This window comes from Cyprinodon tularosa, unplaced genomic scaffold (assembly GCF_016077235.1).
Source record: "Cyprinodon tularosa strain WSP-4 unplaced genomic scaffold, ASM1607723v1 ctg731, whole genome shotgun sequence".
NCBI lineage: Eukaryota > Metazoa > Chordata > Actinopteri > Cyprinodontiformes > Cyprinodontidae > Cyprinodon > Cyprinodon tularosa.
The window spans coordinates 281,382-295,149 of record NW_024039487.1 but is presented as its reverse complement, the minus strand read 5'-3'; the positions used below and the strand labels follow the sequence as shown (position 1 = coordinate 295,149).

At 40.5% G+C, this 13,768-nt stretch overlaps 1 protein-coding gene across 4 annotated transcripts in view; it reads left to right on the top strand.

Moving 5' to 3' along the window:
• The window catches only part of tns2a (tensin 2a), a 102,823-nt gene that overhangs the window by 72,132 nt on the left and 16,923 nt on the right, over nt 1-13,768 (top strand). For all 4 annotated transcript variants that reach the window (XM_038269629.1, XM_038269627.1, XM_038269626.1 and 1 more), the window contains exons 8-14: nt 1,124-1,174; nt 1,301-1,423; nt 3,124-3,188; nt 4,514-4,597; nt 12,386-12,498; nt 12,980-13,040; nt 13,188-13,263. In XM_038269629.1, coding sequence (XP_038125557.1) covers nt 1,124-1,174; nt 1,301-1,423; nt 3,124-3,188; nt 4,514-4,597; nt 12,386-12,498; nt 12,980-13,040; nt 13,188-13,263 — 573 coding nt within the window. The remainder of the gene's footprint in view (nt 1-1,123; nt 1,175-1,300; nt 1,424-3,123; nt 3,189-4,513; nt 4,598-12,385; nt 12,499-12,979; nt 13,041-13,187; nt 13,264-13,768) is intronic.

Below are 13,768 nucleotides of genomic sequence, written 5' to 3'. Positions count from 1 at the left end.
CGAACCGCGTGTCGAGGCGTGATTCATTTAGGGGAGGGGCCAGAATTGATGACGTCCGAGGCCTCACTACCGTGATACCACATGACCGCTTCGCGAAGTGTTTCGGGAAGCGGGAAATTTTGACAGGCATCTAAACAGCCTCAGTGTTCAGTCAAGATGTGGGAGTTTGGAGGATAGAGTTTGGATAGATTCTAAGAATAGATTGGTTGGAAAAACAACCAATCTAGTTGCTTAAAACTATTTTGGTGAAATTAAACAATGTAATGATCAAAATCTGAGCAAGCCACCGGACACAGTTGGTGTGAACACGTTAGTGTTAAATAGTATTTTCTCCATCAAATAATTAACAATATCAGTGGCGTCATCTGTACGACACGGACTCCTTCTCCTGAGGTTGATGGTTCAAGATCCACCTTTGGCTTTTGAAAGTTGCGATTATACTTAGTTATTTTGGCTAATGAGCCTTTGCATTGGTTTGCCCTAGTAAAAGTATAGATTGGGTATAAACGCTGCCAAATTAGGCCGCTTTAGCCAAAAGATTGGCTGAACTAAAACTTCCAACCCGATTAAAAACCAAAAAATTTGGAAAAACTATGTTTGAATAAAAATTACTAACACCTTTCGTTTTACTCATCATTGCCCGCTTTGCACAAACACTTTCACTGTCTAAATTTATTTCACTAAAATGGCAGAAAAATTGCACCTTAAATGAAAAAAGAAAAAAAAAATCACATATTTTGTTACAAACTGTAGTTCTTCACCAACCAGTAGGTGGTGACATGTTCACATGGAGCCTCATGAACTGTGGGGATCGTTGAAGCAATTCAATGCCTCATGAGGCTTCATCTCACCATCACTACTCAAAACCAAGAATACTCACAACAAGAAGGGGACAAAGGAATGACGACAAACCAGCACAGAGTGACTGAGCAGGAGGAGAATAAATGGGAGAGAGAAACAAAGACCAGGCTAATTAGCAGATTGGGAGCAGGAGTGAACAGAGGCAATGGGGTATTCTAAGATATGTCAGCTTGACATTTAAACTGTAGCCACAACAGATTAAAACACACATAAAGCTACCAATAAATATGCCCCTGCATTTTCTTTGACTCCTCTGTTACAGCTCTTGAATCTCTCCGAAAGACGCCATGACATCACCCGACTAAATCCTAAGGTAGAACTTTTCTTCTTGCCTTGCTGCTCATGTGTCACTGATAACTTGATCTCCCCTACCCCCCAGCCCCCTTTTTAACCATCTCAGCCCCGTATGTCATTGCTCTCCTGTCTCATCAAACAACAGGTCCACGACTTCGGCTGGCCTGACCTCCATGCCCCTCCACTGGATAAGATCTGTGCCATATGCAAGGCCATGGAGAACTGGCTGACCTCTGACCCCCAGCACGTGGTGGTCCTACACTGCAAGGTCAGGGTGCAAGGGGCCACCAGGCAGACAGGAAAACTTTTCCCAGATTTTTTCACACCGATGTAGAACCCTGATTTGAAGAGTTTTTGCGGTGATTTGGTTGCACAGTATTAAATGAATTAATGTTGTTGTAAGAGATTGAATTAAGGTTACATGAAATATACATTTGTAACAAAATAATAAAAATGTAATTAAACTTAGGTTCCATTTAGTCAATTTATCTTTCTATGAAGATTGTTTAAAATTGGGATTATTTCTTCTTTGGTTTCCTGTATTTCTCGAAAGTTTAGTTCAGATTTATTACAGGAAAATCTATTGCAGTCCTGGAAAGTTGAGCTTGTTTAAATGTAAATGAATCTTCTGACATATCGAAGTTGCAAATAAAGCTTCCAATATGCAAATATTTGATTAGATCTTGGCTAAATTTAGGGCCGTTTGTTCCAGCTTAACAATATCTGAGATGCCACGTTGAGGGACATTGGTTGGACCAGCATCAGTCCCTCTCCTTAGCTGTTCTGAGTGGGAGTCCACTGGGATTTGAAATCTTCTTTCTGCAAGACTTAACAACAAGAAAATTTTCATCTGATGTATTTTCATATATGATAATTTCATGTCTTTTCTTATAGGCTCAATATCTAATTTTAGTCATAAATGGAAGTTGCATGTATGAAAGTAGGAGGTAACTTTAAAAGATAAGTCAGGGATGTCTGGGAACAGATAGGGAAATTCCTAAAATTGTTGACTTATTTGGGGCTTTGGTGGAGATTATGGCTACTGGATTTGTCATCTTCTGTTTTTCCTGTGCTTTCAGTAGATTTGTGGAGAATTGGCCTTAATTAAGCAATTTAAACAATTAGCCTTAAATTCTGATTCTGCTACACACTTAGAAAACAGCTAAAAATCGAAGTTATGTAGTCTTTGTAGCTATCGAATAACAGTAAGGCAACAGTAAAGTTCATCAATAAAACTTAATCTCTGATCACGAATCCTGGTGTAAACATTTTTTAATTTGACAGCATTTTAGCTTAAATTAGCTTAAAATCAAAATTCTCAGAAATGTTAAATATTTTCTAAGAATTATAACTTAAGGTTTTGTCATTACCAAGGACCAATTCATACCTGTGCAAATGACTGAACTCCTGTGATTTGTTGTATTTGTTGATTTTGGTCTGAAGAATTTAAAAAGTAAAAACCAGACAACTCCTGGGCCCTGCCAACTTTCCAGGACATTCCAGCTGCAGGAAATTATCTTCCAGCTGCAGATCATGCCATGAATCTGGAAAATTAGTTGCTGTCAATGACAAGTCTTCCAGCAGGAGAACCACACAACGATATAAGCTTTAATTTGTGCTTGTTGTGTTAAAGAGGCCCTTTACGATTTTCTGGAGGGGTTCCCAATTGGAATTTAGAGCTGGAATATTTCTGGAATGTGTCAGGAAGGGTTGAGCTTTCGTTTTGACATTGCAGAAAGCTTTTTAAGTTCAATTTAGCAGCTTATGCACATACTATATCTTACATACTCTTATACTTATATGTACTTACGTATCTGCTTATTTTTAAATATTAAAGAAAAATGTAAAATCAAGCTCGTAGGTCAGACTTTATGATCCTATAAAATGATTTGATCAGAAGAAGTTAAACTGTCTTTCGAAAAGATCAGTCCAGGATTTATCAAATATTTCTCCCACTTTTTTCCACAGGGCAACAAAGGGAAAACAGGCGTGATTATTGCAGCCTACATGCACTACAGCAAGATCTCTGCAGGGTGAGTTTATGGAGATGGGATGCAAGCTGGATTCTCATCAGATCATCCATGCTTTGCAATTACTCAATGTCAATGGGATCCATTACAGTGGCTCTCAAACATATACACTCTCCTGAGACAACAACAAATAATTTCACAACCTTTGATGTGACTTATTATTTTACAGTTCAGGTAAAACAGTAAGTCTGTTGGAGATGAAAAAAACTGATGACTAAAAAGAGTTTATAACCTATTTGCAAAAGTATGTACTTTACTTTACTTTACTATTGTTTTGTGGAAGCCGGTTATGATTTAGTCTTCTTTTGGAGAAAGGTGTCAGCCTCCAATGGCATGAATTGGTAATTTATGCTGACTGAAACTTTTTGAGACTGTGAGGAACTTCTCTTGCCCATCTTCAAGGCATCATACAAATCCATCTAATATATTTTCTGGACTATCAGCGGCGACATTTTTTTTTTTTTTTTATTTTTTTATAGAAACTTTTGCTTCCCATCCAGGAACCTTTTTTTAATTCAAATGTCAGAAATAACATTGAGTTGCTTTATACAGTAGCCCAACAAAGTTGTTTTCGCCTAGACAACATGCAAAAGCATTGATGGGAAGCACAGTCTTGAAACCTTAGATTCAAAGTCCGGTGGTTTGTTTTTTGGACTGTACATACCTGTTTTCTTTCTGCCTTCTCAATAATTCTAAGGAAATGTCCATTGGTTGATTTGTAATGTTAATGTTTTCCTACATTTTCTTCTGTTATTGGTGCGTTTTTATTGGTTATAAATATCTCTGTAGAGCTATTTTAGCTTTATTCCGTACCATATGTGCAATAAGATCCTTCTGATCCACTGTAACTGTTTGATTTTGCACATTAGAAAAGGTCAAAAAATTATAATAGGAAAGCCTCATTTTAACTTTATCACTGATATATATGATGAAGAAAATTAATAAGAATGAATGATTCTTCAGGTGAGGGTCCAAAATGACCAAGCAGGCTGCTACAAATAAAACTCTGAAAAATATTTGCAGAAAATAGTTTAAAACTATTTATCATAGTGTATTTTGTTACATCACAATACTTTAAAAGGCATGGTACATTGAAGTAATACTTACAGCTAGTAGTAACATCATACAGGTTGACTTAAAAAGAGATTATTTTTTTCTTCCTGTAGCTTTATTTTGATTTGCATTCATGAATTGAATATGTTGGGTCCTATTCAGGAACAGTCCACATCAGTTTATCCTGTGGTTTATGCCAGCTGCATCTTTTCCATGTACATTTGGAGCTCCATGATGGAAACTGTTAACCCACTACTGTATGTTTGTGTTTGCAGAGCGGACCAGGCTCTCACTACTCTTGCCATGAGGAAGTTCTGTGAAGATAAGGTGTCCTCTTCCCTCCAGCCATCCCAAAACAGGTATAGGCTTCAAAGGAAATAAGTTGGAAGGATGTAGAAGAGGGGTTGGTGTCCAACATCATGTTTAAGATTACTGAACTGGATTGGCTTACATAATATTGTGTGATTTTTCATTGATATTAATCAATAGGGTAAGAGTATTTTCATAAAAATTCAAAAAAATATCCACTGGACTTGGTTTCTTTAAGGAGGTCATAGACAGGTTGCAGGTATTACAGGAGACAAACCCCCTTAATGGCAACCCCCCCACCCCTTAACGACCGACCCTCAGAATCATAGACAGGTTTCAGATATTACAGGCTAACGATGGAACCTAACGACCCATTCATCAGTTACCATTTGCATGCTTCCAAGCGATACAAGGCTTTGTCTATATAGGACTCAAACTAACTGCGGATCCAGACGTTTGAATTGAGAAAGCTTCCTGGAGAGGTGGCGAAACGTCTTCAAATCTTGGAAACCAAGTCCAGTGGATATTTTTTGAATTTTCACGGAATGACTATGACCTGGATGACTGAGAACCTTCATCAGCATAGGCTTAGAGTACATTTAGTTTCCTCCAGTTAAGGTTTATTAATGCCATTACTGTCATCACCTAGTGGAATTAAAGCTGATTGGTTGAAGTCTATCCCTCTGACCGTATTTGCTCCTTGACAGCAGAGATCCAGAACGTTCTCACTTTGAGCAACTTAGATGAACTTATAGTCCTTATTCTGTAGATAGCATTGTAATTTCAGCAAAGTTGCAACTGTTAGTCATGTGACCCACATTTTAATTAATTACACTTTGTTATATAAAGGAGTTCAGTGACCGCATGTAACCCAGGTTTTGTGAGTGTAAAAAAAATGCTAAGCATGGTTTTCTAAAATGCAATGCCATTTATACTTTCAAGTCCCATAATATTAGAGCCACACCTATAGACATGGACCCAGATTCATATCTTCATATATAGATTCGTATAGCCTTCATCTAAAGTATTTTGTTCCAATCAAAGATATACAACTTTCCCCACAGCATGATAGGTATAGTGTTTACACATACTTTACGGCTAAGCTGACTCCAGTACATACAGGTGCTGGTCATAAAATTAGAATATCATGAAAAAGTAGATTGATTTCAGTAATTCCATTTAAAAAGTGAAACTTGTATATTATATTCATACATTACATACAAACTCATATATTTCAGATGTTTATTTTGTTTAATTTTGATGATTACAAATGACAACAAATGAAAATCTCAAATTCATCATATCAGAAAATTAGAATATTACTGAAGACCAATAAAAACAAAGGATTTATAGAAATGTTGGCCAACTGAAAAGTATGAACATGAAAAGTATGAGCATGTACAGCACTCAGTATTTAGTTGGGCCTCCTTTGGCCTGTATTACTGCAGCAATGCGGCGTGGCATGGAGTCGATCAGTCTGTGGCACTGCTCAGGTGTTATGATAGCCCAGGTTGCTCTAATAGTGGCTTTTAGCTCTTCTGAATTGTTGGGTCTGGTGTATTGCATCTTCTTCTTCACAATACCCCATAGATTTTCTATGGGGTTAAGGCCGCGGTTCTCAAAGTGTGTGGCGCGACCCACTGGTGGGGAATTGAGACGTGACAGGTGGGGCGCGCCAAGTTCCGGTGTGTGTGTGTGTGTGTGTGTGTGTGTGTGTGTGTGTGACTATAAATGTAGAACGTGTGAGAGCAAACTGTCCTTATAGCTGTATGTTGCCGCTTTTTAGACCAATCAAACCCACAAAGTAATCATTACTAGCCTACATGCAGTCTAATTAAAAGAACATTAGATATGAGAAACATTTCACCTGGAACTGAAGTGCCAAAATAATTATTGACGTGACGTCGGCATATTATTTGTAACGGAATAAACTTTCGCGCCCCAGTGTTGCCAACTCAGCGACTTTGTCGCTATATTTCAGACCCCTCCAGCGACTCTTTTTCAAAAAAGCGACTAGCGACAAATCTAGCGACTTTTGGAGACTCTTACGTGAAAGCACGTATCGTTCCTTTTCTTGTCCTCCAGCGGCAGGTGCTGCCGTGGGGCGCCTCCTCCGTCCCAACCCCATTCTCCCCCGCTATCGCAGGAGTCCCTCTCAGCGCTGCAGTCAGAGCAGAGACACAGCATGTTTAACTTTAGCGTCCAGACTGCAAATAAAGCGCACATGCGCCGGGATTGACGGCGCAGGTTGATCATAAATAACTGAATTTGAAATATTTTATTAGTTTATTATGCAATGAAAAATAAAGTAAGTCTATTTTTTCCTATTCTGTCTGCAGCACCTGCTGATTTTAGGTCTGCTGAGGAGGACCAGTTTATTGAAATGACGTCTGACTCCACCCTGAAGCTCAGGTTTAATGCTCAGACTAATAGTGAATTCTGGTTAGGAGTGGAGAGGGAGTATCCACTCATCGGGCAGAGAGCTGTGTGCATTCTTCTTCCCTTTGCCACATCATATCTCTGTGAGATGGGCTTTTCAGCTGTTGCTTCAATGAAAACAAAATACAGATCTCAGCTGAACATTGAGCATGACTTGAGAGTGGCAGTATCAAGCCTGCAACCCCGTTTTGAGAAACTGTGCAATGCAAAACAGGCTCATTGCAGCCACTAATGCAGGGATAAATAGAACTGTCTTGCCAGATGGATTTCACTTCTTTTCTTTTATTAACAGATTGCAGAGTGGCACTTTAATTTTTTCTATCTTTGAGCTTGATACAAATTTTGACACAGCTGCATTTTTATTTTCTTTATTTTTTAGCTTGCTGTTATTTGATGTAGATAGTTTGTATTTAGATACTACTTGTTACTTCAGTAAAATTGGAACATTTTAAGATTGTTGCATATTTCATTAGCATTGTGTTGGGGCGATGGGGACAGGCGGGGCTTGAAAATTCCCCCTTGTCCAAAGTGGGGAATGACAGAAAAAGTTTGAGAACCACTGGGTTAAGGTCAGGAGAGTTTGCTGGCCAATTAAGAACAGGGATACCATGGTCCTTCAACCAGGTACTGGTAGCTTTGGCACTGTGTGCAGGTGCCAAGTCCTGTTGGAAAATGAAATCTGCATCTCCAAAAAGTTGGTCAGCTGCAGGAAGCATGAAGTGCTCTAAAACTTCCTGGTATGTGGCTGCGTTGACCCTGGACCTCAGAAAACACAATGGACCAACACCAGCAGATGACATGGCACCCCAAACCATCACTGACTGTGGAAACTTTACACTGGACTTCAAGCAACGTGGATGAAGTGCCTCTCTTCTTTTCCTCCAGACTCTGGGACCTTGATTTCCAAAGGAAATGCAAAATTTACTTTCATCAGAGAACATGACTTTGGACCACTCACCAGCAGTCCAGTCCTGTTTCTCTTTAGCCCAGGCAAGACGCTTCTGACGCTGTCTGTGGTTCAAGAGTGGCTTGACACAAGGAATGCGACAGCAGAAACCCATGTCTTTCATACGTCTGTGTGTGGTGGTTCTTGAAGCACTCACTCCAGCTGCAGTCCACTCTTTGTGAATCTCCCCCACATTTTTGAAGGGGTTTTGTTTCACAATCCTCTCCAGGGTGCGGTTATCTCTCTTGCTTGTACACTTTTTTCGACCACATCTTTTCCTTCCCTTCGCCTCTCTATTAATGTGCTTGGACACTGAGCTCTGTGAACAGCCAGCCTCTTTAGCGATGACCTTTTGTGTCTTGCCCTCCTTGTGCAAGGTGTCGATGGTCGTCTTTTGGACAACTGTCAAGTCAGCAGTCTTCCCCATGATTGTGTAGCCTATAGAACTAGACTGAAAGACCATTTAAAGGCTTTTGCAGGTGGTTTGAGTTAATTAGCTGATTAGAGTGTGGCACCAGGGGCCATCAATTTTGAACCTTTTCACAATATTCTAATTTTCTGATATGATGAATTTGAGATTTTCATTTGTTGTCATTTGTAATCATCAAAATTAAACAAAATAAACATCTGAAATATATGAGTTTGTATGTAATGTATGAATATAATATACAAGTTTCACTTTTTAAATGGAATTACTGAAATCAATCTACTTTTTCATGATATTCTAATTTTATGACCAGCACCTGTACTGAAACCTTTGTAGTAGACATCAGACTCTTGGCCATATTTTATATTTTTGTAGAGGAAATATTTTTATGCCAGTATTTTCTGTCCGGTAATTTTTCTTTAATGGCCTTCAAGATTTATTAACTAGGAATTATCTAACTGAGGTCTGTAGGGTCTGAGATAGAGCTCTTGGGTATTTTTGGGGTAGTTTTCCAAAATTCTGCTGGGCGATTGGATCGTAGTAACACACATGCACACTCCAAACCAGCAAATGGTCAAAACACCTGCTTTTATAATGTGGGGGGAAAAGTATCTATTCAGCTATTGATTATGCAACTTCTCCTACTTAGAAAGATGAGAGGCCTGTATTTTTGTCATAGATGCAGGTCAACTATAAGAGATAAAATGAGAAGGAAAAATCCAGAACATCAAGTAATTGGTCGAAAACAAAAGTTTTACATAATACTTTGCAGCATAACCTTTGTTTGCCAATGTCAGAGGTCAAACATTTCCTGTTTGTGTTCACCAGGTTAACAAAACTGCAGCTGCTATTTTGTTCCATTTCTCCATGCAGATTTTCTCCAGAAGTGTAATGCTTTGGATGTCAGGGTTCCTGTGTGTGTGTGTGTGTGTGTGTGTGTGTGTGTGTGTGTGTGTGTGTGTGTGTGTGTGTGTGTGTGTGTGTGTGTGTGTGTGTGTGTGTGTGTGTGTGTGTGTGAGTTATGCATCTTTTCCAGGGTAGAGAACCTGGGTAGTCTAAACAGGTGATCTCATTAGTCTCCTTAGAGGGCTTGGCTTTAAAAGAGCAGCAGAGCCTTCACTCAGAGCTGGTTTCTCCACTTCCTCATCTCTTGCTTCCTTCGAGTATTTTCCCTGACTTTTTTGGATTTTGTTTGGTTTTCAGTATTTTTGTATTTTTTTTCTGGATTTTTGCCTCAGTTGCCTGTTAGTCTTTATTAAATCAGCAAAACTCACCTCTGCCTCCTCTTCTCTGCGTTTGGGTCCTCAAAGCCTCCACCCAACCTGACAGAAGAAACCAGCCATAATGGACCCAGCAGAAAAGGCAAGTGAAGTTTTAAGACTCTTAAGAGAAACATTTGATGCCCTACCCACAATCAGTCCACTTTGGAGGCAGGGGAGTTTCACCGAAGTAGCAAAGAGGGCATTACAGACTCATCCAGAACTCCAAATTTTTTTTCTTTAGACAGTTACATAGCTTTGCCTGAGTGGAACTTACAGGCTACCATCGCTCAGCTCCTTAACAGATCTCCACCACCCAAACCTTCACTTTGTTTACCTGCTTCCCAGCTTCTGATCCCCAAGACTTACTTCGGCTTCCAAGCGCAGGCATTGCCGCCGGCAGAAAATATACGGCTTGTCCAGGGGGGCAGTCTGACGCCGCTGCACTCACTCTCCAGTGGGTCAGTCTGACGTGGCCACTCACTCTCGAGCAGGTTGGTCTGATTGCGGCCACTCACTCCTGCACGGGTCGGTCTGACGCCATAGCTTCATCCCCATCGGGTCGGTATGATGCTGCCGATCCCTCTCCTATAGGTCAGCCGGCTGCTAGCCTTACACTGGCCCCAAGCCAGGTCAGTTTCCTCTGTGGTCTCAGCCGCCACCTTCATCACTCCTATCTGTCCCCACCCCTAAGGACTATTAAAAATTCAATTGGCCCCACACAGTCTCAAATCATAATATCAGAGCACCCACAGCCAACCAGTCTTTCCTGAGCCAGAGCTGTTAAGTGTGCCAGTTTTCAATTCAGAGCCCTTTAGCGGGCCAGTTCCGAAGCCAGAGACCCCTGAGCACACTCTGTGCAGTCCAGAAACCCCTGAACCCCCAGAGACGTTGGTCTCGACTGTTCCTGTGGCAGAGACGTTGTCCTCCAAGGTTCCTGCGGCAGATGCGCTGTCTTTCAATGTTCCTGCGGCAGAGACGGCGTCCTCCAAGTTTCCTGCGGCAGAGACGCCATCCTCCAGAGGTTCTCCTTCGTCGCAATCCCCCAGAGGTCCTCCTTCGTCGCTGTCTTCCTTCCTCGCCGTTCTCATGGCCCCCCTCCTGAGGCTCTCCTTTGCCGGCATCCTCATGAGACCCTCATGAGGCTTTCGGCCTCCTCGAGCTCTGCATTACCCGGGGTCACAGTCGGCCTCTGGAGACTCTTCATCTCCGGCCTCACGGCTGACCTCCATAGACTTCGTCATTACCCATCTTTGGTGGTTATTGTTTTTGGCATTTGGGTTGGGTTTTTGTTTCTTGCCATCCTTTCTGGGCCCCCATCCCCCCACACTGAGTGTGTTGTTTTGTGTTTTTTTCTTTTTTTTTTCTTGGGGTTTATTATTGTACTCTAAGGGCGTCTGGTATCCACCCTTAAGGGGGGGTACTGTCAGGGTTCCCGTGTGTGTGTGTGTCAGTGAGAGTTATCCATTCTTTTCAGAGTGTATTTTTGGGAAGAACTTTTGGATTTTGTTCAGTTTTCAGTATTTTTTTTTTTTCAGGTTTTTTTTCGACTCAGTTGCCTGTAAGACTAAATCAGCAAAACTCACCTCTGCCTCCTTTTCTCTGCGTTTGGGTCCTCAAGGCCTCCACCCAACCTGACAATGGAGCCGTTACTGATGGAAGTTGGTTTTGACTTATAATCTCAAATACATGGTCATGCTCATTCCCCCCTTAAAAGGGATCAGTCATTCCCTTTGTAGAAAGAACACCCCCAAATCATAATGTTTCTACCCTCATGCTTCACAGTAGGTATGTGTTCTTAGGAGGCAACTCGGCATTCCTTCCAAGCACAAGTTGCATTTTTGCCAAAACTTATTTTGGTTTTATATGATCACATGATATTCTCCCAGTCCACTGTTGGATCATATACTCTCTAGCAAACCTTAGACATGCCTAGACATGTACTGTCTTCAGCAGGGGTACGCTGCACGATTTGAGTCCCTCTGAATTTCTGATGGTACTCTTTGTTTCTTTGGTCCCAGCCCTCTGCAGGTCATTCATCAGGTCCCTCTGTGTAGTTCTGGGATTTTTGCTCATGAGTCATTTTGACCCTGGGGGCCGAAGACTGAGGAAGATGGACTTGTATTTCTTCAGTTTTCTTCCAGTTTCTCCCACCATTGATTTATTCACACCAGCCTGCCTACCTACTGTAGATTCACTTCAGCTTATTGCAGATCAAGAATTTTCTTCCTGGTTTCTTTCAACAGCCCTTTGGTCTTGTTTGAGGTTGCAGAGGTGTCTTTTATATTGATAACCCTTCTTGCTTGTTTGTGGGTGACCACGTGCTCATTTTTACCATAATTTACAAATAAATAATCCTGCACAGTGATACTTTGATTTTCTTTACTCAGTAGTCTCTTGTGTTTTTATTGAACCTATGGTGAAAATTATAGACCTCTGTCATTTTCTAAGTAGGACAACTTGCAGTCAGTACTTGACTAAATACGTTTTGCCCCACAATCGAAGTAGTCACATCTGCTTTACTGAAGTAATACCTGCTTTCTACCCTCTGTCCAAAAATACAATGAAAGTAGAAAAATGTGTACTTAGTGTACTTTTCCATCTACTGTAGCCCAGTAATAGTGAAGACGTTTACACAAACTGTTTTCTTTCCTGCATAACCTTTAAATAATAAACATTACAATGCCTGTTTTGTTTTTGGTTTTGTGTTTTTTCAAGCTTTATCTCTCTGCAATAAGAACCATTCCTACATTTATGTTTGTTTCAGGTATATCTATTACTTTGGAGGCCTTCTCTCTGGGGCAATAAAGATGAACAGCAGCCCTCTCTTCCTGCATCAAGTCCTCATCCCATCACTACCTAACTTCCAGGGTGAAGGAGGTACTTTATTTATTTATGTGAAGCCAAATCTTTATAATTTTTTTTTTTTAACCAAGTGGAGTACAATATTCAAGCTCTCAGCCTCTGGTTCTGAGAAAACAGGGAGATGAACTGTAATGTTTCATGCCTCTGATATGAGTAAGTAAGCCAAGCATCAAGATCTGATGTGTATTCATGCTCAATTATTGTAAGGATACTATTAATGGGACCAAGTTGTGTGGTCTAAATGAGGAGTAATATAAAAATAAAACCTATAAGGGACATGATCTTTGTCTTGGGAAAGTCCCCAGACAGGCTTCCTACTGGAATCACACAAGTGTTTTTGACTGCAGATACCACAGACGGTTGAATTCACTCTCTACCCACACACATGCCAGCCTGTTTGTCTTTAATCTTATGATCAGTCCCAGAAGTCAGCGCATTCCTCTGTTCTGACGTTGATTATGCGCACTAAGTCTAAAACCATCTCTCCTCTTCCTAGGTTACCACCCCTTCTTGAAGATTTATCAGTCCATGCAGTTGGTCTACACTTCAGGCATATAGTGAGTCTGCCATCTTCTTAAAAGGCCAGATAGAGTGGGATGTCATTTTTGACGTCTCATTAGTTCGAAAGTTAAACATCAATATTGGTGTTGTTTACATTGTTTGCCTTGTGAAGGACTTATTCCTGAAGCTGTTGTTGTTCACAGTGACCTTCAAGGCACAGGGGGGAGGCGGCTGTGTGTGACCATCGAACCAGCTTTGTTGCTAAAAGGTGACATCATGGTGAGTCACATGTGAATGAAATTCCAACTTAAGGTCTCTAATCTACTGCAATGGGGGCTAAATGAAATATAGCGTTGGGATCAGACATAAAGACTATCAAAAAGAAAAGATATATATACCTCACATTCTGCCAAAATGACTGAACTGTTTCATGTTTTTTTCTTATTACAGTCACAAACCTATGCATAGTTTTCAGAAGTCGTTACATATAGAAATTTGAATACTGGATCGAGCTTTCAGTTAAGCCCTAAATTATTAATATTCCTACAAAATTTAGGCTTTAATTTTGAGTTAACTGAACACATTACACTGGAGGTTTTCAACAGGGGTTCCGCAACCCGTAGGGGGTCCACCGAGGTACTGCATGGGGGTCGTGAAAGTTCTGGTTGATTAGATTTTTTTTTTATATTTCCCGCTGCAATTTTTCCCACTAATTGAAATGTCTTTAAATACACATTAACATGAATTCAACACACTATAGTAAACAGATAAATGTAGGCAGAAA